This window comes from Gossypium raimondii, chromosome 8 (genome assembly GCF_025698545.1).
Source record: "Gossypium raimondii isolate GPD5lz chromosome 8, ASM2569854v1, whole genome shotgun sequence".
NCBI classification, from domain to species: domain Eukaryota; kingdom Viridiplantae; phylum Streptophyta; class Magnoliopsida; order Malvales; family Malvaceae; genus Gossypium; species Gossypium raimondii.
Window position 1 is genome coordinate 61,935,278 of NC_068572.1, and position 26,811 is coordinate 61,962,088.

General features: G+C 31.8%; 3 protein-coding genes across 14 annotated transcripts; all 3 read right to left on the minus strand.

Moving 5' to 3' along the window:
- Positions 1–57: 57 nt before the first annotated feature.
- LOC105793489 (protein EFFECTOR OF TRANSCRIPTION 2-like) lies at positions 58–15,432 on the minus strand. 4 transcript variants are annotated; one of them, XM_052634211.1, is made up of 4 exons: positions 9,979–10,136; positions 9,438–9,770; positions 6,956–7,992; positions 58–457 (listed from the first exon to the last, which is right to left on the minus strand). In XM_052634211.1, the coding sequence occupies exons 1-4, from the start codon at positions 10,069–10,071 to the stop codon at positions 286–288; spliced, it is 1,635 nt and encodes a 544-aa protein (XP_052490171.1). In that variant the 5' UTR covers positions 10,072–10,136; the 3' UTR covers positions 58–285. The 4 variants fall into 4 exon arrangements, with proteins under 4 accessions (XP_052490171.1, XP_052490170.1, XP_052490169.1 ...); XM_052634210.1 differs by lacking the exons at positions 6,956–7,992; positions 9,979–10,136 and adding an exon at positions 15,316–15,432 and having other exon boundaries at positions 58–1,494; XM_052634209.1 differs by lacking the exon at positions 6,956–7,992 and having other exon boundaries at positions 58–1,494.
- LOC105792929 (K(+) efflux antiporter 4) lies at positions 6,111–26,533 on the minus strand. 9 transcript variants are annotated; one of them, XM_012621785.2, is made up of 20 exons: positions 25,947–26,532; positions 25,505–25,548; positions 25,072–25,130; positions 24,899–24,977; positions 24,679–24,740; positions 24,506–24,581; positions 24,254–24,328; positions 23,516–23,587; positions 23,353–23,436; positions 22,900–22,968; positions 22,669–22,746; positions 22,502–22,590; positions 22,302–22,398; positions 21,863–21,916; positions 21,540–21,635; positions 20,925–21,113; positions 20,769–20,846; positions 20,627–20,671; positions 19,876–19,962; positions 19,160–19,548 (listed from the first exon to the last, which is right to left on the minus strand). In XM_012621785.2, the coding sequence occupies exons 1-20, from the start codon at positions 26,152–26,154 to the stop codon at positions 19,435–19,437; spliced, it is 1,755 nt and encodes a 584-aa protein (XP_012477239.1). In that variant the 5' UTR covers positions 26,155–26,532; the 3' UTR covers positions 19,160–19,434. The 9 variants fall into 9 exon arrangements, 4 of the variants coding, with proteins under 4 accessions (XP_012477239.1, XP_012477242.1, XP_052490168.1 ...); XM_012621788.2 differs by having other exon boundaries at positions 19,160–19,543; positions 25,947–26,531; XR_001133375.2 differs by having other exon boundaries at positions 19,481–19,543; positions 19,876–20,103.
- Positions 11,442–13,918, minus strand: LOC105785040 (protein EFFECTOR OF TRANSCRIPTION 2). Its single transcript, XM_052634212.1, has 3 exons — positions 13,779–13,918; positions 13,322–13,642; positions 11,442–12,538 (listed from the first exon to the last, which is right to left on the minus strand). Exons 1-3 carry the CDS (start codon positions 13,881–13,883, stop codon positions 11,771–11,773), a joined length of 1,194 nt encoding a protein of 397 aa, XP_052490172.1. The 5' UTR covers positions 13,884–13,918; the 3' UTR covers positions 11,442–11,770.
- Positions 26,534–26,811: the final 278 nt, after the last annotated feature.

Sequence of the window (26,811 nt, forward strand, 5' to 3'; positions counted from 1 at the left end):
TTTTACAAATTAGAGAGATGTTTTATTTTTTTTCATTTTAATTTCACTGACCATAGATAAAATAATTTATATTTGTAGTTTATACAAAAAAAAAAGAAAGGATTCACAACAACCAGATCATCCTCACAAGACAATAATACAAAAGCTACAACATAATCTAACAGCAGCCTCCAAGTGAATACATAATCATGTTATTGTTAAGTTAATCCTTCGGCCCCGGCACTCACCGAAACATATAAAACGGTGACTCTTGATCGATCAATGCTCGGGCCAACCTGCCTCGACCTATAGGTGCTGCCAACACCTTCCATTTCCCTTGACTGGTCTCCGGCAGGACGAACCATTGCGGGTTGGTGCCCCACAAATGGATGTACCCGTACTGTCATTGTTCGAGTATCGCGGAGTAAAATCATTGCTGCTGCTGCGGCTGCCACTATAATTCAAGTGCTGCCAACACCTTCCATTTACATTACCTGTTCTCTTGCAGGGAGTACCATTGCAGGTAGGTACTCCACAAATGGGTGTACTACAATTGTTGCGATTACAGATGGAAATCGCCATCCCTGTACGATTTTCATAAAAATCTGAAGCTTCACCATTGTTCGAGTTTCGCGGAGTAAAATCATTGCTGCTGCTGCGGCTGCCACTATATTTCAAGTGCTGCCAACACCTTCCATTTACATTACCTGTTCTCTTGCAGGGAATACCATTGCAGGTAGGTACTCCACAAATGGGTGTACTACAATTGTTGCGATTATAGATGGAAATCGCCATCCCTGTACGATTTTCATAAAAATCTGAAGCTTCATCAGAATATGAATTGAAAACAGCATATGGCGTTGTTTGATATCTTGTTATCTCGGAATTGGAGCTATAAATTCTCCTCCCTTTATGCAAATCACATCTTTTTCTTCCGGAAACGGGTCGCCTTCTACAAAGAGAACCATCATCCATGGCAACCCCACAAATAGGACTACAATGCTCAATTTCGGGATAGTCCTCTTTGTAAGGTTGTGATTTCATACTCGAACTCGTGGAAGACCCTGTAGTTTTCTTTCCCTTGTGTTCAGAGCATCGTTTTCTTCCTTCAACCGGTGGCCTTTTACAAATCGAACCAGCGTCTAAAACCACCCCACAAGAGAAGGTTTCGTTCTCGTCGAAGCCACCGTGATTCAAAACCAACCGAGGCCGGGATCTGCTGAAGTTCAAAACTTCAGGCCAAAAGTTGAGGTTCTCTTCATTTTTGTATTTGCCAAACTCATTGTCGTCCGAAACTAGCTTGCTTGCTTTGATTTTGATGCCTACTTGCTTTTGAAGGAAGGGCAGATGCTTTTTGGAGAAATTGGCTACTTTTATAAGATTTGATGCACGCTTATCTAGTTTTTCAAGGATATCATCGTAACGACGTACACCGTTCGAGCCTTTATTCCATGCATAATCATAAGTACGGAGAAGCTGATCTTCAGTTCTCCGAGCATCTGCCTTGTTTTCCATCTATTTAACATGGGAAAGTAAAATAACATTAGGAATTAGATTAAAAACCAAATTTTGGATGCAAGGATGAACATTAAATAAGAACATTGATGAAAAAGTGCATTTTCATAGCTTCTTGGCCTTCAAAAACCATATCATCTGCAATTCATTCAAGACTAAGAGCTTATAACAGTATAAAGAATATATATATATATATATCAAGCTAAGCAATAAAAATGGAAAATCTAAAAATCAATGCAAACCAAAACGTTTAAACGATTTATAAAATAAAATTAAAAATCATAGTTATAACAACAATTATTTAGTTTACAATTAATTTTAATTTTTATGATACAAAATAAATATTTTATATTTAAATAATAAAATAATTTAAAAACTTTATAAACATCATGTAAGTATTATTGATTATTTTATTTACTTATTTTAAAAAGTTATGAAACACTTTTTGAAATTCTATCAAATAATGTCCAAATGCAATTAAAACAAAGCTTGCCAAAATAAATCCAAAAATAAAAATAAAAATAAAAATAAAAATAAAAATTAATATGAAAAATAAAAATAAAATCTAGTTAACATAGTTATTTAAAAATTTAGGAAAAAATTTCGACTAAATCAAACTCGATACTACGTAGAGATATATATACATGGTTTTTAAAACTGATCAAACTCGATCCAAGTTCGATTTAATAAATTATTTTAAAAATTATAAAAATAAAAAAATATAAAATAAATTCAACCCTCGATTCAACTTATTTTTATCTGGACTGAGTAAAACCGAAACCTCTTTTTCCGAGCTGATTTTCAATCTTACCGGGTGTAATCCTGTACAGTTCCAACAACCGACATCAATAAAGTTGGAAAGTAGAAAAACATATACTCACAGAAGCCCATCTGTAGGTAATAGACCAACCCCTTGCAAAAATATCAAACAAAGGACATCCATTTTCACCAAATCCATTTTTTCCACAGAGATGAGTACCATTACGGCCATGTTGTTGGAGTCTTGCTCTTATATTTCCACTCTTCCCAAGATAAACCACCAAATCAGGTTCAAGCTTGCCATGGCGGTCCCTACTCGGCAGTTTACACACCGCAAGCTCATAGATTCCTGGACCTGGATATTCTGGAAGATTTTCAAACCTGTATCTGGTCACCGCTCCATCTTTCCCATTTTTCCAGTCATGAGGACCAACAAGAAGCTAAACAAATGAAAAAAAAAAAAAACCAAAAAGACCAAGATCAGATTAAGGTTTATAAATCAAATTTAAACTGGGTATAGATGATCTTTTTCAGCAAAATCAAAAGCATGATTAAAGTTGGATTAAGACAGATTAAAAAACCTTCCATTCGGAGAAGTGGGAATCGTGGTCGGTCTTCTTGTGATCTTCTCTCTTCGATCTGTCGACGTGAACGGCCAATAATTGCATTGGAATCTTATCTTCTTCGACTATAAGCACCATTATGCAAATGTCTCTGATTGCACCACTTTGGAAGGGCATTTCTTATTTATAATAAGGTTTAAATTGCCTTCTTTCTTTTTAATTTTATTTATTTTTTACTTTAGACTTAATTCGTTTTATTTTATTATTTTAATACTTAAATTTTAAAATTTTCAAAATAAAATTTCACATATATTTCATAAAATTTAAAATTTAAAATTTTAATAAATTTTAAAAAATTATCCATATTGTCAATAAAGTATAAATAAATTATTTTTAACAAGTCTATATTTAGATTAAAACAGTTTAACTAAATTTTAAAGACTAATAGTTTTATTTAAATACAAAAATTTAACTAAATTTTAAAGATTAAATCACAATAAAAAAAACTTTACAACCTAACTGTATCATCTTACCTTTATGTTTTGTCCATGCCTTCTTCATCTTTCCCTTTTCTGATTAGTGAAATATTTTAATCCTTAATACTTAAGTTACAAGTAGTCTCCCGACAGCCGACAGTCACATCATTAAAGTGATAAAATTATTTGTACGTTGATGATATGATAGATCTAAGACTCGTGTCATGATGTGATTTAATGAAGTGAATTTTAGCGTCTTTCGTAAGCTGTCCTCTTGTAGTCTTGTCTTTTTTTATTTGTGAAAATGAGTTTTTTTTTTCTTAAATGTAATAATTTATTATACTCTATAAAATGGGTTTTTTACCCCCAATATATTAAAAAAAATTATATATAAAAATAGGTTGTCAAATAGATTAATTATCGAAATGGTACATTTTTTGTAATTGCACCATTTAACAGGCGCGAATTAATTTTTATATTAAATTTTTTTGAAAAAAATATTAATTTTTTATTTTTAAATACGGTCAAAGGGTCAAAATATGGGTAAAAATCGAGTCGCGCCTATCTGATAGGCGCGATTAGTCGCACCTGACAGGTAGGCGCGAATGGTCCTGCATAAATTTATCCGTATTGTTGCTGTTAACTCATTTTATTTTTTTTATGTCAACTTGGATATCAATTTGTCCAAGTTTAATAATAACTGACTCTTTTCATAAATTTATTGAAGAATATAAATCAATTATTAACATACAAATACTTAACAGCAATTTAAAAAATTAAAAATTGATAATAATACATTAATAGTATCAATTAAAAGCGTTTCTCAAAACTCATAATTAAGATTCTTATTTTGAGCAATAGGAGTAGAGTTTTGGCTGTGTGAAAAAAATATGGGATATGAATATTTTTAAATAATGTAATTTTATATAATGTAATTTTATTTGATTTTTATTTATTTAACAATTTTTATTGATTTATTAAAATGTTGATTAAATTTGTTGTTATATAATTTTATAGGTTGTTTGAAATAAACTACTCGGTATGTATCTATTTCTATTTTATTTTTTAATTAGTATATTTTTATGTTTAGATAGTTTATATTAATGTTAATTATATTATTATTGTAATGTAATATAATTTTTTATTGTAGGTAAATTATGGGAATTATTAAATATTTATCGTGTTTTGTTTCGAAATTTGAAATAATTTAATGTATTTTTAAAACAAATTAAATGAATTTATTTTTTTAATTACATATTTGCGATAAATGGCTTTTTTGATTAATAATAATAATCACATATCAAGTACTATTAATGAGATGGTAATAAAATTTTTATTTGATACTCATGTTATTTGCTGAATTAAATTATATTGTATTAACTATTTTGCTAATTTAATAATGTCAGGGTCCATACCGCGTATTGAGGGGCTGTGTTAATAGTGTAGGGTTTCTGCCAGATGAACGCCTACTACCATACTTAGAGTTAGTTAGGTTCAGATCAGCGGCATTGATCCGGACTTTTGATCTGCGATACGACTTGATTTCCTCTTTAGTCGAGCGATGGCGTCCGGAGACCCACACACTTCATTTACCGTGCGGAGAGTGTACTGTCACTCTAAGATAGGCTCAACTAGTCGCGCCTATCAAATAGCCGCAATCTGTATTTCGTATCTATACCCAGGTTATATACTGATCCGGGAAATAAAAAATTAATATGAAAAATTCATTCGCACCTGTCAGATAGGCGCGATTAAAAAAAACATACCATTTTGGTAATTAATCTATCTGACAACCTATTTCGATATTTAATTTTTTAAATATATTTGGGTAAAAACCCTATAAAATACTTGTTAAATTCTTAACTCTTTCTATAAAATTTATAAACTCTATTATACCAAATATTTTCTCTCATGTTTATTATTTATTATTTTTAATATTTATTAATTTTATATAATTAACGTAAGCAATCATACCTAAAAGATAAGTAAAATATATAAAATATTCTAAAAAAATATTTGTATAATGTTTAAAAATAAAATGTTACAAATTAATAAAGAAACATTTTCCATGTAAAATTTTATTAACTTTTTCCCTATATTCTTGGCCTCTTTAAATATTAAATACCATTAAAATTAACATTATATTACAGAATACCTTTCTCAATATTTTCACTATGTGAAACAAAATTTTATTTTACTTACACTTGCAATTTGTGGGAAAAAAAAGCAACAAATAAACCAATCAATTAAAGTGGGAAAATTACCTTATAAATGGAGGCTATTACACAAAGCTCATTTAACCAAATATCAGAATGGCAATGCGGCATCGGAGGACAGGGAGAATCGTATTTTTATATTCGCTGTTCATACGTCGTTGCCAGCTGTTCCCCGATCGGTCTTTGCTTAGTCAGAAATTAGTCAGAAATTTGTGTAGATTCGCATATCGTATGAACAGCTTAGCAACTCGAAAAGAACCTGTTCGCTCTATCTACTTGCTTTTTTCAATATCATGAATCATGAGAGCCTTGGACCATCAAAGTAATAGGCTTCGCGCTGTCCGCCCGAAGACTATCTCCTTTCAAACCAATCTGGGAGGAGAATCATATTCAACATAACCTCAAAAGACTTGTTCCGATAAAAATCACGAAACAACAATTTAAAAACAGATGATGCAACCCTCTGTTCGGTGATTTGCTATCAGAAGAGTTATATGATTATTCTACAAAGTTTGTATTCAAAGGCAGATTGATTACCTCAGGACTACCAGCTGGGAACCACCGTAATAGTACACCAAGACGAACAACAGCTGGAATCAGCTTGAAAAGCAATGGAGTAGTCACCTGCATGGTAATTTTATGAGTAAAATCTGAACCTTGAGAGCTAATATGAAAGAACTTTAAGAAATTGGCAGTAAAAGTACCGTGAAGGCCACTGTAGTGAGAGTTGGGTTGCATTTTTTTTCCTCTACTCGGAAAATGAGCGTTTTTGTACATTAGATCAAAGAGTAAATTGGTCCTTCTATTAAAATTCCATCCATTTCTATTATTAACAAAAATGACTAATTTGTTCTTTGATCTAACATATAGAAATTAATTTGCTTTTTTTTTTTGAGTAAAAGAGGCAAAATATAATTTGACTCGTAATACAGGAACCTCTATAGTATTTTTACCTGATTTTGACTACTTACATTTACCTAAGGAATTTAATAGTAAAAGTTTCCATTCTGATCGGCTAAATTTATTTATTATTTACTAAACGTTTCGTATTTGTATTGTGTCGAAATTTATTAGGAACTTCAGGAACTCACAAACTTTACATTCTGCTTAATTATTTAGTTAATCAAGCAAAAAAATTATTTTACAAATTAGAGAGATGTTTTATCTTTTCATTTTAAATAAAAAATTTCACTGACTATAGATAAAATAATTTATATTTGTAGTTTATACAGAAAAAAAAAAAGGATTCACAACATCCAGATCATCCTCGCAAGACAATAATACAAAACCTACAACATAATCCAACAGCAGCCTCCAAGTGAATACATAATCATGTTATTGTAAAGTTAATCCTTCGGCTCCAGCACTCACCGAAACATATAAAATGGTGACTCTCGATCGATCAATGCTCGGCCAACCTGCCTCGACCTATCGGTGCTGCCAACACCTTCCATTTCCCTTGACTGGTCTCCGGCAGGAAGAATGATTGCGGGTTGGTGCTCCACAAATGGATGTACCCTTACTGTCATTGTTCGAGTTTCGCGGAGTAAAATCATTGCTGCTGCTGCGGCTGCCACTATATTTTAAGTGCTGCCAACACCTTCCATTTCCATTACCTGTTCTCTTGCAGGGAGTACCATTGAAGGTAGGTACTCCACAAATGGGTATACTACAATTGCTGCTGTTGAGACTTGAATTCCAGTCGAAAACATGGGATGGACTCGTTTCGTCTAATCCGGAAACAAGAGTGGTAATCGTCATCCCCGTATGATTTTCATATAAAACTGAAGCTTCTTCATCAGAATATGAATTGAAAACAGCATATGGCATTGCTTGAAATCTTGTTATCTCGGAATCGGAGCTATAAATTCTCCTCCCTTTATGCAAATCACATCTTTTTCTCCCGGAAACGGGTTGCCTTCTACAAAGAGAACCATCATCCATGGCAACCCCACAAATAGGACTACAATGCTCGATTTCGGGATAGTCCTCTTTATGCGGTTGTGATTTCATACTCAACCCCATGGAAGACCCTGTAGTTTTCTTTCCCTTGTGTTCAGCGCATCGTTTTCTTCCTTCAACCGGTGGCCTTTTACAAATCGAACCATCATCTAAAACCACCCCACAAGAGAAGGTTTCGTTCTCGTTGGAGCCACCATGATTCGAAACCAACCGAGGCCGAGATCTGCTGAAGTTGAAAACTTGAAGCAAAAAGTTGTGGTTCTCTCCATTTTTGTATTTGCCAAACTCATTGTCGTCCGAAACTAGCTTGCTTGCTTTGATTTTGATGCCTACTTGCTTTTGAAGGAAGGGCAGATGCTTTTTGGAGAAATTGGCTAATTTCATAAGATTTGATGCATGCTTATCTAGTTTTTGAAGGATATCATCGTGACGACGTACACCGTTTGAGCCTTTATTCCATGCATAATCAAAAGTAGTGAGAAGCTGAGCTTCAGTTCTCCGAGCATCTGCCTTGTTTTCCATCTATTTAACATGGGAAAGTAAAATAACATTAGGAATTAGATTAAAAACCAAATTTTGGATACAAGGATGAACATGTAATAAGAACATTGATGAAAAAGTGCATTTTCAGAGCTTCTTGGCCTTCAAAAACCATATCATCTGCAATTCATTCAAGAGTAAGAGCTTATAACAGTATGAAGAATATATATATATATATTAGTTCACCATTTGTGAAATTGGCCTTAACACGTATAGGCTTTCATTGTTCTGGTTATGTTCCTTGGACTCTTAATTTTTCTTGAAGTATCCGACACTCTTGTCTAACACATGGATATGGGAATATGACCTCCAAAGATCCTCCAAATACATGAAAAAACATTAAAAAGACTAATCATATTCGTGAGGGATACATATCCATATCCGACAATCACACCCGAGTCCGAGTAACATAGGTTCTTGGAACACATTTTTCCCTATGATTCTTACCATTTTCACCCTCCTAAGCATAAACATTAACAGTTATTAAGTGCTTAAATGCTACAACTAATCAATTAAAGCCAGTAAAGGGCCGTTGTAGCATAATCAGCAAACATTAGGAAAGCTTCAAAATCTTATATCTATGAACTAGAAGATCAAACATCACCAGAACTCCTTCACTATGTATGCACTATGAACTTACGATTGTTATATTTTGCTACTAAAATCTACACCTGAAATAAATTACAGTTTCATTTCAAATTTTAAACTTTCTCAAATTTCCGTTCAAACTTTCATATGATACTAATCAAGTTAAAAAATTAGCCAAAAAACTTCAAAATATTATATATTATGTGTGTGTGTATATATATATATATGAACTAGAAGATCAATAAAACATCACTAGCACTTCATCACTATGCATGAATTATGAACTTAACCATTGTTATATTTTACTACTAAAATCTACACCTGAACCTCATATAAATTACAGTTTTATTCCAAGTTCAAAACTTCTCAAATAGGTTCCATTCAAACTCTCATATGATATCAATCAAGTTAAATTTAGCAAAAGAAACAGCAAAATATTATATATATATATATATATGAACTAGTAGATCAATAAAACATCACTATCACTCCACTAAGTATGAATTATGACTGCTAAAATCTACATTTGATATAATTTACAGTTTCATTTCAAATTCAAAACTTCTTAAATAGGCTCCATTCAAACTCTTATATGATACCAATCAAGTTAAAATTAGCAAAAGAAACTCCAAAATATTATCAAGTTAAAATTTCACCAGAACTCCTTCACTATGCATGAACTATGAACTTACCATTGTTATGGTTTACTACTAAAATCTACACCTGATATAAATTATAGTTTAATTTCAAATTCAGAACTTCTCAAATAGTTTCCTTTCACTAATATGATGCCAATCAAGTTGAAATTAACAAAAAATTTGAAAACAAAAAGTACTCACAGGAGCCCATCTGTAAACAATCGAGTAGCCTCTAGCAAAAATGTCCTCAAAGCAGCCACATACTTTATTATCCCCCGAGTCATTTCTACCCAAATGAGCACCTGTACGGCCATATTGTTGTAGCCTTGACCTGACATTATCAGCCTCCCCAAGATAAACCACCAAAACCTTGTCTGAGTCAAGCTTGCCATTATGGTCCTTGCTCGAAGGTTTATTTATAGCAAGCTCATAAAGACCTGAGCTTGCAGTTTTGGGGAGATTTTCAACCCTGTATCTAGCCACTCCTTCTTTCCCCACTGAATGGTCTTCCCAATCATGAGGACCAATTAGAACCTAAACAAATGACAAAGAAAAGGACCCAGATGAGATTAAGGTTCATAAATCGAATATAAAAACTGGGTTTACATAATTTTTTATCAAAATCGATGAGAAATGGGATAGGGATTCATTTTTTTGCTTTAAAAAAAAGCCTGTTGTCAATGGATGATTGAATTAAGAGGAGAAAAACTGAGAAGAATTTATGGAATTTGAATGGCGGCACCTTCCATTTGGAGAACTGAGAGTCGTGCTTGGTTCGTTTGTGATCTTCACGGTTGAATCTGGTGACCACATCGGCCAATTTAGCCGCTCCCATTGGGATTGGATCTTCCTTGTGGGAAAGAACCGTTGTATTTGTTTGCGCCACTTTATAACGGGCATTTTTTTTCATTATAATATTGCCCTAGTTGCATTTTTTGTTTTTGGAACTTACTTTATTAGTAAAATATTTGGATTTTTTTTTTGTTTTAGGAATAAAATATTTGAATTATTAATAATGTGTTTTAAACCGAATTAGTGGTCCAACCGATTGAGCTATTGGTTCATCGATTTAATTGGTCCGATCGATCCAACTAGTTCAATTTAAAATTTAAAAATTGATTCAACCGATTTGATTGTCGATTTAACCAGTTTTTAGCCAGTTTAATTGCTTTGTACCAATTCTTAATCTAACTAGTTCAAAGCCAATTTTCGGATCGATTCGTAATTCAATCGGTTCAATCGATTGGTCTGGTCCGATTCAAACAATACTAATTCTTAAGACTTAAGATACTATATTTTATATTCTCAAAAAAATATTTTTTTATTTTTTTTTAAGAATGGTTTTTAAAAATAGAAAAAATGGTTCAATCGTCTGATTCCTAAGTCAACTTGTCTAATAGATTTCTCCATATCAGTATCTTTACCAATTTCGAGCTAATTGGTCTAATTCAAATTTTATGATTTTTTATAATTTTATAAGTTTATATCAATTTTAATATTTTTTCATATTTTTACAATTTTTTAATTTTTAAAGTAATATATTTTTAATTTAAATATTGTAAATAATTTTATTAATTTATTATATTTTTATAATATTTATAAGTTTTATAAAAAGAAATTATAATTTTAATAACTTTACATCAATTTTAATATTTAATATTTTTATAATTTGTTTTGAATTATTTTATTTTATTTATAATTTTCTGATTTTAATATTTTTATGAGAAAATATTAGATTAAACCAAAAGATGTCACGTGCCACTATTTAATTAGTTTATCAATTTATTTTAATGGTCAACATAATCAATAATGAAATCCGTTAACGGGGATTGATTAATTGTTTTAGTTAACATCAATGGCTTAATTAGATGCGAATTTAATACATGGACTTAATTGATTTTTTGTATTTGCTTAAGGGTTTTTGACATATAAACCTATTATATATATATATATATATATTATATTATTCTATAACTTGTGACATAATTGTATCGCATTTAAAATTATCATTTTTTGTAGAATGATTGTTGAGCATAAAAAATCAATCAAAAACTTTAATACTTAAATTCAAGTTTCATCATATATAAATATATTTGAATTTTTCTCCAAATTTATTCTAATTCATTAAAAGGAGTTAAATTTTTTTTAATTTTAATGCTTGTATCGATAAATTTTGATTAAAATAATCAATATATATCATGAAAATTAATTAATTAACTCTATATTACAAAAATACCTTCCTCAATATTCCATTACAAATACCAAGCTTCACTTGACTACAAATACAATAACTTTATTTTTGTAATTTGCACATAATATTCACAACAATCACACATCCAAACACAAAAGCAACAATGTAAATCCACCTCTAGCCTAAGCTAATAGACAATTATGCTATTGATAACTTAATCCTTTCGTTCGGACAATCACCGGAGCAGACGAAAGGGTAACTCTCGATCCACAAATGCTCCGACCGGCCGACCTTGATTGATCAGTGCTACCAATATCTTCCATTTCCCCTAACAGTCATCCGGTTAAAAGAACCATTGCGGGTCATAGTTGAAAGTACCGCAAGTAAAACAACCACTGCTGCTGCTGCTGCCGCCGCCGCTGCTGCTGCTGCCGCCGCCTCTGCTGCTGCTGCCGCCGCCGCCGCCGCCGCTGCTGCTGCTGCCGCTGCTGCTGCTGCTGCTGCTGCTATAATCCAAGTGTTGCCAACACCTTCCATTTCCACTAACCGGTCTCTCGCAAGGAGCACCATTGTCGGTGGTTGCTCCACAAATTAATATAATATCATCACCACCATGGTCCAACCACCGCGGAGTAAAACTGCTGTCATAGCAGCCATAATTTAAGTTCCGTGAAGTAAAACTGCTACCGCCGTCCCCGCCATAATTTAAGTGCCTCCGGCATCTTCCATTTACTTGCTTGTTTGATTTGATTTTGACGGGCACATGTCTTTTGTTGGAACTACTACTGCGACCATAATTCGAATGTTGCCAACATCTTCCATTTCCACTAACCGGTCTCTCACAAGGAGCACCATCGGAAGTGGCTGCTCCACAAATGTATGTAATATCACCACCACCACCACGGTGATCTAAGTGCCTCCGGCATCTTCCATTTACTTGCTTGTTTGATTTGATTTTGATGGGCAAATGTCTTTTGTTGGATACATGTTTATCTAGTTTCCGAAGGATATCATTGGGGCGACGTGCGCCATTAGAACCTATATTCCATGCATAATCGTATTTTTCAAGAAGTCGAGCTTCAGTTCTTTGAGCTGCTGCCTTACTTTTCATCTATTTCACAAAGAAAATAAAAATGATGTTTGGAAGTACAAGGATAGTCACTAAATTCCACAATTTTATCTCTAAACTTTTTCTTTTTGAGTCCATACTAATTCTATAATTTAGTAGCGCTCTTAAGCTAAGCAATAAAAATAAAAAAATCTAAAAATCGATCCAAACCGAAATGTTTAAACCATTTATAAAATATAAATTAAAAATCATAGTTATAACAACGGTTATTTAATTTATAATTAATTTTAATTTTTATGATTCAAAAATAAATATTTTATATTTAAATAATAGAATAATTTAAAAACTTTATAAACATCATGCAAGTATTATTGATTATTTTATTTACTTAATTTAAAAGTTATTTATGAAATACTTTTTGAAATTCTATCAAATAATGTCAATGCAATAAAACAAAGCTTGCCAAAATAAATCTAAAAAAAAAATCAAATCTAGTTAACATAGTTATTTAAAAGTTTTAGGAAAAATTTCGACTAAATCAAACTCGATACTACATAGAGATATATATACATGATTTTTGACCTAATTTTTGAAACTGGTCAAACTCGATCCAAGTTCAATTCAATAAATTATTTTAAAATTTATAAAAATAGAAAAAATATTAAAAAAATATAAAATTAATTCAACCATTAATTCAACTTTTTTTTATCCCGAGTAAAACCGAAGCCTCTTTTTCCGAACTGATTTTCAATCTTACCGGGTAATCCCGTACAGTTCCAACAACCGACACCAATAAAGTTAGAAAGTAGAAAAACATATACTCACAGAAGCCCATCTGTAGATAATACAGCAACCCCTTGCAAAAATTGGATCAAACAAACGACATTTTTTTTCCCGAAATCCATTTTTTCTACAGAGATGAGTACCATCACGGCCATATTGTTGGAGTCTTACTCTTATATTTTCAGCCTCCCCAACATAAACCACCAAACCAGGTTCAAGCTTGCCATGGCGGTCCCTACTCGGCAGTTTACACACCGCAAGCTCATAGGTTCCTGGACCGAAACTTTGTGGAAGATTTTCAAGCCTGTATCTGGTCACCGCTCCACCTTTCCCATTTTTCCAGCCATGAGGACAAATAAGAAGCTAAACAAATGAAAAGAAACCAAAAAGACCAAGATCAGATTAAGGTTTATAAATCAAATTTAAACTGGGTATAGATGATCTTTTTCAGCAAAATCAAAAGCATGATTAAGAGTTGGATTAAGGCAGATTAAAAAACCTTCCATTCGGAGAAGTAGGAATCGTGGTCGGTCTTCTTGTGATCTTCTCTGTTCGACCTGTCGACGTGAACGGGAATCTCATCTTCTACGACTATAAGCACCATTATGCAAATGTCTCTGATTGCACCACTTTATGAAAGGGCATTTCTTATTTATAATAAGGTTGAAATTGCCTTCTTTCTTTTTATTTTTTATTTTTATTTTTACTTTAGACTCAATTCGTTTTATTTTATTATTTTATAAAAATTTAAAATTTTAATAAATTTTAGAAAAATTATCCATATTATTAATAAGGCATGTATAAATTGTCATGACAATTTTATTATTTTTAACAACTTTATATTTAAATTAAAACAGTTTAACTAAATTTAAAAGATTAATAATTTTATTTAAATAAAAAAGTTTAACTAAATCTTAAAGATAAAAAACTTTAGAAACTAAATTGATCATCTTACGGTTATGTTTTGTCCATGCCTTCCCCATCTTTCCCTCATCTTACTAGTGAAATATTTTAATCCCTAAGTTACAAGTAACCGACAAAATTATTTGTGATCTAAGACTCGTGTCATGATGTGATTCAATCGTATGAATTTTAGCGTCCTTCATAAGCTGCCCTTTTGTAGTCATGTCTTCTTTTACGTGTGAAAATGAGTTTTTTTTTCTTAAATGTAATAATTTATTATACTCTATAAAATGGGTCTTTTACAAAATTATTATAAAAAAAATTAAAATAATATTAATTTTTTTATTTATCAAAATAATACAAAAAACAAAAAAATAAAAAAAAGTTACTGGAGGATGTGACAGCACCTTGGTGGAGGGGCTGCCACAGGCGGCACCACCCCCCTTATAATGAGAGGATCATTCGGCTGGTGGGTGGAGAAGAAAAGGAGAGGGAAAGGAGAAAAAAGAAAGAGAAAAAGAAAGAAAGAAAAGGAAAGGAGGAAAAAGAAAGAGAAAAAGAAGAAAATGTAATTTTTTTGTAATATTTGTGTAAAAATTTATGTTATGTATATTGTATGTATTTTATTATTTTATTTAGCATATATATTTTATGAAATTTATTTAGCATGAAAAATTTTATTTTATGTACATTTTATGTTGATTTGAATTTTTTATGAAATTTATTTAGCATGTTGTAATTAGTTTTTTACAAAATAACATTAAAAATAAAATGATAAAAATATGTTTAAGAAAACATAAAATACTAAAAGAAAAAACAGAAATTATATATTCACCGAAAGTAAGAAAATCCGAAAAAATTGTATATTTAAAATCATACTAAATTAATAAATTTCAAACCTAATGTACTAAAATAATGTAAAATTAGAAAATTAGAAAATAATATATTTTTAAAGTAATAAAATGCGAAGAAAATAATACGAACAAAACTGGGCTTACATAATTGTTTATCAAAATCGATGAGAAATGGGATAGGGATTCATTTTTTTGCTTTAAAAAAAGCCTGTTGTCAATGGATGATTGAATTAAGAGGAGAAAAACTGAGAAGAATTTATGGAATTTGAATGGGGGCACCTTCCATTTGGAGAACTGAGAGTCGTGCTTGGTTCGTTTGTGATCTTCTCGGTTGAATCTGGTGACCACATCGGCCAATTTAGCCGCTCCCATTGGGATCGGATCTTCCTTGTGGGAAAGAACCGTTGTATTTGTTTGCGCCACTTTATAACGGGCATTTTTTTTCATTATAATATTGCCCTAGTTGCATTTTTTGTTTTTGGAACTTACTTTATTATTAAAATATTTGGATTTTTTTCTTCTTTTAGGAATAAAACATTTGAATTATTAATAATGTGTTTTAAACCGAATTAGTGGTCTAACCGGTTGAGCTATTGGTTCATTGATTTAATTGGTCCGATCGATACAACCAGTTCAATTAAAAAATTAAAAATTGATTCAACTGATTTGATCGTCGATTCAACAAGTTTTTAGTCAGTTCAATTGCTTCATATTGATTCTTAATCTAACTAGTTCAAAGCCAATTTTCGGATCGGTTCGTGATTCAATCGGTTCAATTGATTGGTCTGGTCCGATTCAAACAATACTAATTCTTAAGACTTAAGATACTATATTTTATATTCTCAAAAAAAAAATTCTTTTATTGTTTTTTTAAGAATGGTTTTTTTTTTAAAAATGGTTCAATCGTTTGATTCCTAAGTCAACTTGTCTAATGGATTTCTCCGAATCAGTACCCTTACCAATTTCGAGCTAACTGGTCTAATTCAAGTTTTTATGATTTTTTTTATAATTTTTATAAGTTTATATCAATTTTAATATTTTTTCATAATTTTTACAATTTTTTATTATTTTTAAAGTATTATGTTTTTTAATTTAAATATTGTAAATACCTTTTATTAATTTTATAATTTTTTATAATTTATTATATTTTATAATATTTGTATGCTTTTATAAAAATTATAATTTTAATAACTTTACATCAATTTTAATATTTAATATTTTTATAATTTATTTTGAATTATTTTATTTTATTTATAATTATTTTATTTTTAATATTTTTATGAGAATATTAGATTAAGCCAAAAATGTCACGTGCCACCATTTAATTGATTTATCAATTTATTTTAACGATCAACATGATCAATAATGAAACTCGTTAATGGGGGATTGATTAATTGTTTTAGTTAACATCAAGGGCTTAATTAGGTGCGAATTTAATACATGGACTTAATTAATCTCTTTTGTATTTTCTTAAGAGTTTTTGACATACAAACCTATTATATATATTATATTATATTATATTATATTATAACTTGTGACATAATTGTATCGTATTTAAAATTATCATTTTTTATAGAATGATTGTTGAGCATAACAAAATCAATCAAGAAACTTTGATACTTAAATTCAAGTTTCACCATATATAAATATATTTGAATTTTCCTCCAAATTTATTCTAATTCATTAAATTGAGTTGAATTAATTATTTAATTTTAATGCTTGTATGGATAAATTTCGATTAAAATAATCAATATATATCATCAAAATTAATTAATTAACTCTTTATTACAAAAATACCTTCCTCAATATTCCATTACAAAAATATCTTTATATACAAGACACTCGCTAACGAGTACCGCATCCTCAAAATTGTAACATTGTCATGGCATATAAGCTATTAGTACGTTTTTGCCCAATGCGAGTTTGCCACCAACCGTAACTGCACCGTCCGCTAAAATTTGCCACAAATCATGAATTAGTATCTACATCCACTCTCAAAAAAAAATTTTAATTGTTTCGAACTTTCTAGTTTTGGAATGGGAATATTTACGGAATCCCCATGAATAGGATCAAACCTTATTCCATGGTATTTACATGAGATTCCTCTTTCTTATTCTTAAGCAAGTCCCCGATACCAAGCTTCACTTACTATAAATACAATAACTTTATTTTTATAATTCGCACATAATATTCACAACAATCACCCATCCAAACACAACAGCTACAATGTAAATCCACCTCTAGCCTAAGCTAATAGACAATTATGCCATTGTTAATTTAATCCTTTCGTTCGGACTATCACCGGAGCAGACGAGAGGGTAGCTTTCGATCCACAAATGCTCCGACCGACCAACCTTGATCGATCAATGCTACCAATATCTTCCATTTCCCCTAACAGCCATTCGGTAAAAAGAACCATTGCGAGTCATGGTTGAAAGTACAGCAAAGTAAAATAACCACTACTACTGCTGCTGCAACCATAATCCAAGTGTTGCCAACACCTTCCATTTCCTCAAACCGGTCCCTCGCAAGGAGCACTATTGTAGGTGGTTGCTCCACAAATTAATATAATATCATCACCACCATGGTCCAACCACCGCGGAGTAAAACTACTGTCATAGCCGCCATAATTTAAGTTCCGTGAAGTAAAATAACTACTACTGCGACCATAATTCGAATGTTGCCAACATCTTCCATTTCCACTAACTGGTCTCTCACAAGGAGCAGCATCGCAAGTGGGTGCACCACAAATGGATGTAATATCACCACCACCGTGGTCCAACCATCGTGGAGTAAAACTGCTACCGTCGTCCCCGCCATAATTTAAGTGCCTCCGGCATCTTCCATTTACTTGCTTGTTTGATTTGATTTTGATGGGCAAATGTTTTTTGTTGGATACATGTTTATCTAGTTTCCGAAGGATATCATTGTGGCGACATGCACCATTAGAACTTTTAGGGTACGTTTGGTTCATTATAATGAAATAGAGTTGTAATTGAATAGAACTGTAATAATATTCTTGTGTTTAGTTGAATAGAATGATGTTATAATAGCATAAGGAAAAAAACTAAAATAACTATAATACCCTTACAGAATTTTTTAGGTAGATGATTATTGTTGTTATTAAAATTTAATAAGATTATTATTAAAAATAATTTAATAAAATAAATATTTTAACCATATTTTAACATAATTATTATTAAATATAATTTAATAAAATTCTTAATATAATTATTATATGAATTAAAAAATCATAATATCTAATACTATAAAAATAATATATAATATATTTTATTATTTTTAAACGCAATACATATTTAATGTGTTAAAATATCATTAGTGAAATAAATAATTTAATTATTCTACAATTAAAAACAAAATATTAGAAGTAATAAATAACTTGAGAATTATATTTCACATCCAAACATAATATTCATATATTAACAAAAAGTTACACGATTTCATTAGTTTATATGTCATAAAATTTTTTAATTCATATAATAATAATTATATTAAGAATTTTATTAAATTATATTTAATAATAATTATGTTAAAATATGGTTAAATTATTTATTTATTTTATTAAATTATTTTAATAATAATCTTATTAAATTTTAATAACAATAACAATAATCATCTACCTAAAAAAATTCTACTAAGGGTATTCTAATCATTTTAGTTTTTTTCCTTATGCTATTACAAGATCATTCCATTCAACTAAATAGAAGAATACTATTACAGTTCTATTCAATTTCATTTAACCAAACAATTGAATTCTTGATTACAACTCTATCCAATTACACTCTATTCTATTAAAGTGAACCAAATGTACCCTTAACTCTGTCTATAAAATTTTAAAACTCTATTATTCCAAATATTTTATCTCATTTTTTTATTTATTATTTATTAATAATTTTTAATTTTATATAATTAACGTAAGCAATCATACCTAAAAGATAAGTAAAATATATAAAATATTCTTAAAAAACAGTATCTGTATAATGTTTAAAAATAAAATGTTACAAATTAATACAGAAACATTTTTCCATGTAAAATTTTATTAACTTTTTCCCTATATTCTTGGCCTCTTTAAATATTAAATACCATGAAAATTAACACTATATTACAAAATACCTTTCTCAATATTTTCACTATGTGAAACAAAATTTTATTTTACTTTCACATGCAATTTGTGGGGGAAAAAAAGCAACAAATAAACCAATCAATTAAAGTGGGAAAAAGATTGAAATGAATTACCTTATAAATGGAGGTTATTACACAAAGCTCATCTAACCAAATATCAGAATGGCAATGCGGCATCGGAGGACAGGGAGAATCGTATTTTATATCGCTGTTCATACGTCGTTGCCAGCTGTTCCCCGGTCGGTCTTTGCTTAGTCAGAAATTAGTCAGAAATTTGTATAGATTCGCATATTGTATGAACAGCTTAGCAACTCGAAAAGAATCTGTTCGCTCAATCGACTTGCTTTTTTGCACGTTTATGCACCTGTCCTCCAGAGTATAAGAACCTCATCAGCTAAAAGGCTGAAATTGGCAAAAAAAATTGGGGTTCATGTATTTATTTTTTTAATATCATGAATCATGAGAGCCTTGGACCATCAAAGTAATACGCTTCGCGCTGTCCGCCCGAAGACTATCTCCTTTCAAACCAATCTGGGAGGAGAATCATATTCAACATAACCTCAAAAGACTTGTTCCGACAAAAATTTCGAAACAACAATTTAAAAACAGATGATGCAACCCTCTGTTCGGTGATTTGCTATCAGAAGAGTTATATGACTATTCTACAAAGTTTGTATTCAAAGGCAGATTGATTACCTCAGGACTATCAGCTGGGAACCACCGTAATAGTACACCAAGACGAACAACAGCTGGAATCAGTTTGAAAAGCAATGGAGTAGTCACCTGCATGGTAATTTTATGAGTAAAATCTGAACCTTGAGAGCTAACTATGAAAGAACTTTAAGAAATTGGCAGTAAAAGTAGAAGGCCCTTGTAGTGGGAGTCGGGTTGCATTTTTTCTCCTCCACCCGGAAAATGAGCATCCTTACACATTAGAACAAAGAGTAAATTAGTCCTATTAAAATTCCATCCATTTCTATTATTAACAAAAATGACCAATTTGCTCTTTGATCTAACATATAGGGATTAATTTGCCCCCTTTTTTGAGTAAAAGAGGCAAAATACAATTTGACTCATAGTACAGGGACCTCCATGGTACTTTTACCTGATTTTGGCTAATTACATGTACATAAGGAATTAATAGTAAAAGTTTCCATTCTGATCGGAAAATGCTTAAACCAATTGTATCATTTTTCTATGGGATACTGTTCGTGAACCAATAAGAGAAAATGCAACTGCAGCAAGACTTTTATTGCAGTCGTCCATTTTCAAACTACCCTCCCGTTGCATGTTTGGTACTCGCGATTAGAATGGTAAACTATGGTAAACTAAAACTACAAGAGATTCTCAACTGTCAGTTTTTAATAAATGCCAAATGAGATTCTCAAATGTCAGTTTTTTAATAAATGCCAAATGCTAATGACACCACGTTTAACGGCTTACATACCAAACTAAGAGCTGTTGTGCCCAGAAGTAGCAGGTAAAGTTTACCCTGCCGCAATGACAAAAATTTAGAAATGGTGATTATATGAATAAAGAGCAATGGAGTAACTTCAATTATATGAAGATTCCAACAATGGAGGACAAACCTCTACGAGATGAAGATTAGACGCACGACTTAGAAGTACGAAAGCAAATTCCCCAATTTGGGCCAATGACATCCCAACCTACACATTAAGTTTAAAGGAACTAAGGCCCCTTTACTGAATAATGTAAGGAAAAAAAATGTTATACTCAACTCATACAAGAATTGAGGTTTTGTTGCTGTATCTGAACCCCTTGACAACTGCAGCAACTACCATCGTTTTAATAATAATCACCAATATAACAGCTGCTAGCAATATATCAACGTGATTCCAAAGGAAATGCACATTAATCAACATCCCAATACTGGCAAGGAAAAGAGCAGCGAAGAAATTGCGAATGGGCTCAACCTGTGTGTAAGAGGGAGAAAACCGAGGAGAATTTCATTGGTTAACAAGGCAAGAACATGGCAAGAACACCATTGTACTAACCAAACTAATATTGACAATAATGCTCTCAAACATGCATCATAAACCAATTTAAACTCAAGGAAAACAAATGCTTAAAATAGTGCCTGACGGACACAAGACTTGGCTAACCGCAAAACTAGCACAGGCAGGACTTTTAATTGCCTTCCTAACGGAAACACTCATCTTACACCATCAATAATTGCCTTAAACTGGTTCGATAACATTAAGACTAACTCAGTCTGGAAAAATATTACAATATTTACTGTGTAGAGATGGTTAATGAGTTCACATACAGTTGACTTTTGAGTAGGAAGTTAAACTATTGAAAGTTCTTTCAGAAAGGCTAAAAAAATCTAGATATCTTACTTGTTCAAGTGTATGTTGACCGAGATCAGTGGTTGATATCATCACTCCCGCAGCAAAGGAGCCCAGCTCAAGGCTTAGACCCAGCTTATCACTACACTGGAGTATCACAACAACCTCTGTTATATGCATATACAAATGAATGTAGGCTGCTAACTGAACGAAAGGCACATGGGTTTTATTGGTAGAGTAAAGAAAAAAAAAGTTGCAAGTGAAAAAACTTGCAGCAATCCATGCAACAAAATGATAAATCTTTTCCGATGTTATGTTGCAATTAGATGCAAAGCTTAATTACAATGCAAGAAGTAAGAAGGAAATGAGCAAACCCAAGCAACAAGCAAGCAAAATGCCACGGATGCCAATTGATAGAGTTCATTAGTCTGCAAATAAATATCTAGGTTAATAAATGTACATAGATTAAAGAACTGAAAAAATAAGACAGATTTATTATATAAAGGTGTTACGAGAAAGAAACTTGTGATGCAAGAAAGAAAAATTAAGGGAAGAAAAAAATAGACTTGAAGTGTGATTCACAACTCAATTAAGCATTATTGAGTTTTAAATATAGGCATAGTACATGACTTATGGCAGAAGAAGTGCCCCTTTTTTTTTTTACCTTTAAAAATGTAGGAAGCCCACTTATCCAATGGGCTAGGCACCCAACTCAAATATTTAAGTTCTAAAGAATTGTATATTCAAATTCTTTATACTTGATATTTGTAGCAATGTGGGATTACTAACATTGCAAACTACTAACGAGGTTACCTGTGATGATAGGCTTATCATGAGCTTAAGAAACCATGGCACACAAGTCCAAGATACTATTGTCAAAATGGTCAGAAATGTGATTAAAACCACCAACCTGAAAATCAAAGGAGAAAATGTATTATTAGAAACCTAAAAACTGTAATGATATTTCCCTCAACTGAATCAAAAAGAGTAGATCTTAGAGATTTTTCATTTACGATTTAGTCATGGATAATACTCCTTGAAGGACTCCAGAATTGCCACCTAGAACTGGAAGTAAAGCAAACAGCAAACCCACAGCACAGTCCTGCCATGACAAAACTTCATACTGTCTAAGCACAAGTGAAGTTCTTTTAACTGATGTGGTGACAAAGAAAATAAATACCTGCAGGATAAGAGTTCCAATTGTAACTTGACCATGAAGGGCACTTATACTATTCCTTTCCATCAAAAATTTCAAAACCTGAAACCATTAAAGACAAAGCAGTCATCATAAGAATAAAAGGAGACTACATGCATCTGCAAAGCAAAATATTTGTGAAAGTGTTTCCTCGAATAAGCAATTTTCTCTAAAATTTTTCACCAATCCAAGAACATGCAGTTCATAGAGGTTTACCACAGCTGTAGAAGACATAGATAGGAATGCACCAACAAAAACCCCCTCTGAAGCTTTACCCCCACATAACTGCAAAAAGCATGTAGCTGCATTCATCAAAAACTCATTACTAATTTGGAATGAAAATACTATAAGATATGAAAAAATAGAAACCATCATATCTTCTCAATAGAAAAAGTGAAAAACAATTTCGACATGCCTAATTAAACAAAACAAAAAAAAAGGTCCTCACCCAACTGATAAAAAAAGAGTGGATAACATCTTGCCCAAGCACCAGATAATGATAACATGGTGCTCACTTATGTGGTTACACCAGATGTTATATAAGTACAGTATAAAATACAAACCATATATGCTAAAACTTAGTACCAATAACTGCAAAGCTTATTTTATGTGGTAAGATTTAATTATCAAACATTTACAGAAAAATATTTCTAACAATAGCACACATACCGAGACTGTTATACCACACAAGCACATGAATAGAAAAATTTGAAGAAGACCCCCAAGGACAGCAACTGCTCGAACAACACGAAGCTGCATAAATTGCAACAAGGTGAGTACCATGAGTCATAGGAATGAATCTAATAGGGCCAGTACAAGGCAACAAGCAAACCTTTGTTGCTGAAAACTCCAAGCCTAAAGCAAAAAGAAGAAAGATTACACCAAATTGAGCCACTGTTTCCACCTGAATTCATGAGCCAATAAAGATATGGACACGGTAAGTGAAATTATTTAAAAAATGAAATGAGAAAAATAGTACACAGATGTGTAAGCTTCTACCACAGGTTCCTTGAACAGAATTCTTTAAGAATTAATAAAGATTGTTTTGTTTGCTAATCCAACATAATTGCGCAAGTATTAGCATGTGTATTATTACCAGTTTATGCATATAAATGCATTTCTTAGTCTGCTTCTTTTTCTAGGAGCCCATGCATGCAAGCAAATATGAAATAAGTAGGAAGACCGATAACTATATTTTAACCAATTTTGAAAATTTGCATACATCTGTTACAAGCAACTTACAATGAGACAGTAGGTTTTCAGCTCTTGCAGTATCAAGTAAATACAGTAGCTATAAACTATACCACATCATGCTTATAAGCTTAGAAAGATTACTTATGTTGCTGTAGTTATGCATTTAAAACAGGAATTTCTGTTTATTATAAACAACAGCCTTGTTGAGCATCATGATCTTTAAACATCTAAAATGAGTTGGAACTTTATCTAACTTAATCGCCAATTCTGCAAACCAACACCCCACTTTATATGTCTAGAAGTCTCATCCAAACAAAACAAAACCCAAGCCAAAGACAAGTAATTGCCAGCTAGTATCAAAGTGGAAGCAACATACTTGCACCATTTCACCAACAAAGCTAAATCCACCGGGTCCAATAATAGATCCTGCAAGTAGATATCCAGTAATAACCTGAAATTTAAAAATGCAAAGGTAAGACTCTACTTTAGAGAAAATCTGTAATTCTGAATCAAGAACAAGTTCTGCAAATCATTTAAGAAGAGACTGAAAATAAATCTATAACCAGAACACTGTGGTAGAGGGTGAAAACTAATGGAATAAAGAAAGTAAAAGGCACAACAGCAATACCGGTTGTCCAGCACAAGCAAAAGCAATGCCACCGCATGTAGCAGAGACGATGACAATTATCAGATCCAATATTAATCTGCACAAGAATTTTGGGAAAATCAAAGTTGGTCCCAATACAACTGTGATGGCATCAAACTAAACTAAATACATAAAATATACAATAAAAGTTTAACCTTAAGTCTAGTTGTAGAACAGGATACTTCGACTTTGGGTTGGATATTATAAAGACATTGTCCTGACGAGAAGTATGCCAACATGATCAGCATGTAATTTACTTAAATATAACTACACTAAAAATACAATTGCCTGAGGCAGCATTATCATGATTCAATGTCAACAGCAAGGAAAATTATCAACTGAATAGAAATTTTAGAAGACTTTTACAAGACATACATTTCGATCTATCAACGTTGGTGCATCATCAGCTCGATTTTCATCATCCAAATGGAAAACGTCATGGAGCTGAAATGACCTGGCACAAGGCTCAAAAAAATGTAAGCTGTCAAGTAATGTGGGTTAGGCGAAGCAAAATGCCCACAATAGCAGAAGAATGGTTCAACTCTTACTTCTCTTCCTTGGTCTCATTTTTCTTGGTCTTGACTCTAGCAACAGTTTCCAAGACAGCCTAAGAAAAATAAACCAATTATGTTATCACCACCCAGCTTCTTTAATAATTGATAGAAAATTTATAAACAGACAGGTAAATTCTCATCTTTATTGCAAGAGTAGCATGGTTCAGCATTCTGATCTCAAAAGTTTTTCTCACTTGAAAACTAGAAAGGAAATCATAACTAAACCCATCTGATCCAATAAATTGTTTACAGCTTTAGATTCTTTAACCACTAAAGTCAATATTGAAATTTAAAGGTAGCCGACAGCCGGCCTCTACACAATAAAAGAAGCTCCACTTTTGAGTGCTTAATCAATGATCAATTTCAAAACTAAAGGTCATAGAAAATGAATAACATTATTAAAAAAAATAACTAGCCTACCACCAACCTGCTTCCCCGCGACACTATTGTTGAAACTATCAGGATCAGTAGCTGCAAAAAGAGAGAGGTAAGAATTCAATAATTGAAACTAAAAGAGCCAAATTAAGATTTCTATTTTATAACTTAGAACAGAGGAATGAATTTCGTTTTCTACTTCTCGTGTTCACTTGTCACTGCAATTTTTAAAGCTCTTTACGCAAATGTGGTAAATTTTCTAAATAAAATACAGCGAAATAAACAGAAATGTTCATAATCAAACATCAAACGTTAAACATTTTAATGAAAAATACAAAATTAAGAAAAAAACTGAGTGAAATAACAGCTGATCCACATGCTTCAAAAGCCTAACTCAACTAACCACCATTGATACAGAAATAAATGCCGAATGCAGATGAAAAGAGAGAGAGAGAGAGAGAGAATAACGAGAATTCAGATCTGGTAGTACGGACCTTCATTTTGGTCGGTGTCATTGAATTCCTTCTCAAGAGCACGATCGATCATGCCGACAAAACTATCCTCTCTGGATCTCGGGTCCGAGATATTGGCCAGAACGGCGGTGACATTGATCTCCACCGCTGACCGGGCGTCAATGACGGCGACGGAAGTGATGAATACAATGAGATCACAAATGAAGAAGAGAGCACAGATTCCTCTCATTTCCGATGTTTTAGTGAATGAAAAAAAAAGTGAAAGAAAATGGAGAAATTAGCAGAAGCGTAAGTTAACGAAACAGAGAGTGAAGCGTATTGGAATCGCGCCTTTCTCCTTTTTTCGTTTCCTTCTCCACTCTCCCGCTTGTTTGTTGGAAAAAATAATATTTGTTTAAAGTTAGCTTAAAAAAAAATGGAGGTTGATGAAAAGGATAAACTCTACCACTCAAATCAGGTGTTAATCCTACTCGTACGCGCTCAACGGTACCTCGTGCAACGAATGCCTTGTGTTGTAGCCTTGCAGGAGTTCATTAGTTGTGTACCCCGCTCAACCCCGCCCACTCGCTCTGGATCAGATTTGAGCTTGGGATGGCAAAAAAATCCGTATTCAATAGGTTTCGACCCGAATTAATAGTGTCGGAGTTTTTATTTTTGAAATTAGATTTGAGGCAGATCAAAGTAAATTTTTTTGGGTTAGGGTCGAAAAAAGCAAAGGCGATACCGGGGAGCTAGCAGGCAAAAGGCCTGCCCCCTAAAAATAAAATGTTTTATTTTATCTCTTTTAGGAATAATAAAATTATAAATTAATTGAATGGTAAAAATATATTTTAACCTTTAAATATGAAAAAATCTATTTAATCTCTTTAAAAATAATGAGATTATA

What these genes read in the sequence shown, in the direction of transcription:
- LOC105793489 (XM_012622395.2), bottom strand. Translation starts at nt 2,993, where the DNA reads ATGCCCTTCCAAAGTGGTGCAATCAGAGACATTTGCATAATGGTGCTT. An exon ending in CCCACTTCTCCGAATGGAAG is followed by an intron (nt 2,694 to 2,834) that starts GTTTTTTAATCT and finishes TCATTTGTTTAG; the next exon opens with CTTCTTGTTGGTCCTCATGA. An exon ending in TTACCTACAGATGGGCTTCT is followed by an intron (nt 1,495 to 2,375) that starts GTGAGTATATGT and finishes CATGTTAAATAG; the next exon opens with ATGGAAAACAAGGCAGATGC.
- LOC105785040 (XM_052634212.1), bottom strand. Translation starts at nt 13,883, where the DNA reads ATGGTGCTTATAGTCGTAGAAGATGAGATTCCCGTTCACGTCGACAGG. An exon ending in CCTACTTCTCCGAATGGAAG is followed by an intron (nt 13,643 to 13,778) that starts GTTTTTTAATCT and finishes TCATTTGTTTAG; the next exon opens with CTTCTTATTTGTCCTCATGG. An exon ending in TTATCTACAGATGGGCTTCT is followed by an intron (nt 12,539 to 13,321) that starts GTGAGTATATGT and finishes TTTGTGAAATAG; the next exon opens with ATGAAAAGTAAGGCAGCAGC.
- LOC105792929 (XM_012621785.2), bottom strand. Translation starts at nt 26,154, where the DNA reads ATGAGAGGAATCTGTGCTCTCTTCTTCATTTGTGATCTCATTGTATTC. An exon ending in AATGAGACCAAGGAAGAGAA is followed by an intron (nt 24,978 to 25,071) that starts GTAAGAGTTGAA and finishes GCCTTGTGCCAG; the next exon opens with GTCATTTCAGCTCCATGACG. An exon ending in TGGAGTTTTCAGCAACAAAG is followed by an intron (nt 23,437 to 23,515) that starts GTTTGCTTGTTG and finishes CAATTTATGCAG; the next exon opens with CTTCGTGTTGTTCGAGCAGT.